The 2134-nt window shown below is 37.8% G+C and overlaps 1 protein-coding gene across 1 annotated transcript in view; it reads left to right on the forward strand.

Moving 5' to 3' along the window:
- LOC108239047 (glutamate receptor ionotropic, NMDA 3A-like) overlaps positions 1-875 on the forward strand; it is a 47791-nt gene extending 46916 nt beyond the window's left edge. The window contains exon 7 of the mRNA XM_017421507.3: positions 713-875. Within this exon, the coding sequence (XP_017276996.2) occupies positions 713-875 (163 nt within the window). The remainder of the gene's footprint in view (positions 1-712) is intronic.
- Positions 876-2134: the final 1259 nt, after the last annotated feature.

Raw genomic sequence — 2134 nt, forward strand, 5'->3', positions numbered from 1 at the left:
AATGCTTCACATTTGCCCACAAAGATTTCAGCAAAGGACCGCGCAAAACAGTTTCCTACCCAGCTGCACGAGAGTGGGGGGAAGCTGTTTTGCACGTCCTGCAGTGTAATCATCGAACATAAACACAAGTCATCCATCGACAAACACTTTGTCTCTGCAAAACATGTGAGGAGAGCTGCAGACAAGGGACAATCCAGAAATGGTCATGAATGTCAGTTTATAAGCTATCAAAGTTCTCAAATAAAGCACCTTTTGAGAATGTCAATGTTTGTTGGTAATTATCAGCCTGTGTGCTGTGCATCCTGAGACTTATCTGCAGCCAGTCGTGGTCAGCAGCCCAGGAACAGTCTATAATTAGGGGTCAATTAGGGTCAAGTGGATCGATATCAGTAGAAATAGGAGAGTCCTCTGCAGAGTGTATAATGTCTTATCAGTCTGCTACAGAGGCTGTTGGTTTAGGTAATGATGTATGTGTTTACCTCATGTATTAGAGCACAGTTAATCTAATCCTCTCTAAAAACGACAAACTGCCATGACAGCCTCAAATTTGGGATTGCCGAAGAACAGAATTAATGTGGGAAAGTTAATCTAATCTAATAAATGCTCATATTTGCTTTTTTCCAGTTGAATAAACTTCAATTATTCTTTCTTTGTTTCTCTATTTGTCTTGTGGTGTACGTGTGCTGTGTGTGTACGTGTGTTGGTGGTGAAGGACAGATCCTCCTGCCCTGGATGCATTCATCATGGATAAAGCTCTGCTGGACTTTGAGGTCTCCATTGATGCTGACTGCAAACTGCTCACAGTGGGGAAGCCTTTTGCTATTGAAGGTGAACACGCTGTTAGACTCATACACACAGTTTTGTATGACTTTTAAGGAATTTGTATTGACTTGAAGTAATCCCTCAGGATATCTTGTACAATAAATTTTCTGCCTTACTTTTGATGGGTTTTTTTTTACATTTGTGATTTATCTTGCTTGATTGCTTTGACAAAAATACCCAAAGCGCTTATCTAAACATTTATTCAAACAAAGTTGAAGCAGAAAAAATATGGAAAACAGGGACTCATTCACAACACATATTCATAGACTGAAAATGTTTGTATGCAGCAGAAAGTTTCAGAGACAAACATAAATATGCAAAGAAGACATTAAAAAATGACAAAAAAATAATTTGCTGGTTAAGACAGAGCCTGTAATTCATCACATTCATACATGGCTGAAGTGAGCGTACTTTGCACTCAATCTGAATAGGATATCTGACTGCTATCCTGCCTAAAATCAAGAGCAAACTCCACCTACTCGACTAGATGCTTTGTTATCCAGGCTGCAGATGTAGCCACTGAAAAGTGATGATGACAGTTGAGACACAAGTAATTATGCCAGTGTTTTTCAGCAATATATGTTGCAAGTTCTGAAAGAAACACAATGAGTTTGAGGCCCAGTTCACACGGCAAGGATTTTTTATGTAAAACACCTAAAAAATGTTATTGTTTCAACCTTGCATCTATACAGAAATTATGTTTTAGGAGCCCCTAAACTGTATTTCTTGAAACTGGTTTCCAGAGTAAAACAATTTATGTTTCTGTGGACAGTATTTATATTAAGGAGGTTAGTTTCAGAAAATAAACATAATTGCTGATAGCACGTAAAACAGTATTATAGAAACCTTGTGCTTTTTTGGAAATGTTACATAAAACACTTGCAGCTGTAAATTAATTTGTTCTTTTCATGTTAAAAGAAAAATTATGCTCCAAGATGTTGCAACTTTCTGAAAAACTGCCACAAAATCAGACATTTTAGGTCACACCAATCACAAAACCTGTTTGCAAAACCTTGGAGGGACAGTCTAATGCAGATATGAGGCATCCTTTGTGTATAATGATCTTCATTTACAGTTTTGACTGACTGTCATACATTCTGGAAACTTCCTGATAACACTATCACTCCACTCATGTTGCAACCACTTTGCTTACCCTTTGGTGTATAAGTGGTGACATCCAAACCTACCATGTTTTTGCTGTTCAAAACATCTACATACTGGTGCATCTGTATACTCATAAGACCAGAGGCTCCCATTTATTTTAAGGAATAACTGAAATGTGTAGCTTGCTCTCACACAGATCCAGTTCAAA

Source organism: Kryptolebias marmoratus, linkage group LG10 (genome assembly GCF_001649575.2).
Source record: "Kryptolebias marmoratus isolate JLee-2015 linkage group LG10, ASM164957v2, whole genome shotgun sequence".
Taxonomy (NCBI): domain Eukaryota; kingdom Metazoa; phylum Chordata; class Actinopteri; order Cyprinodontiformes; family Rivulidae; genus Kryptolebias; species Kryptolebias marmoratus.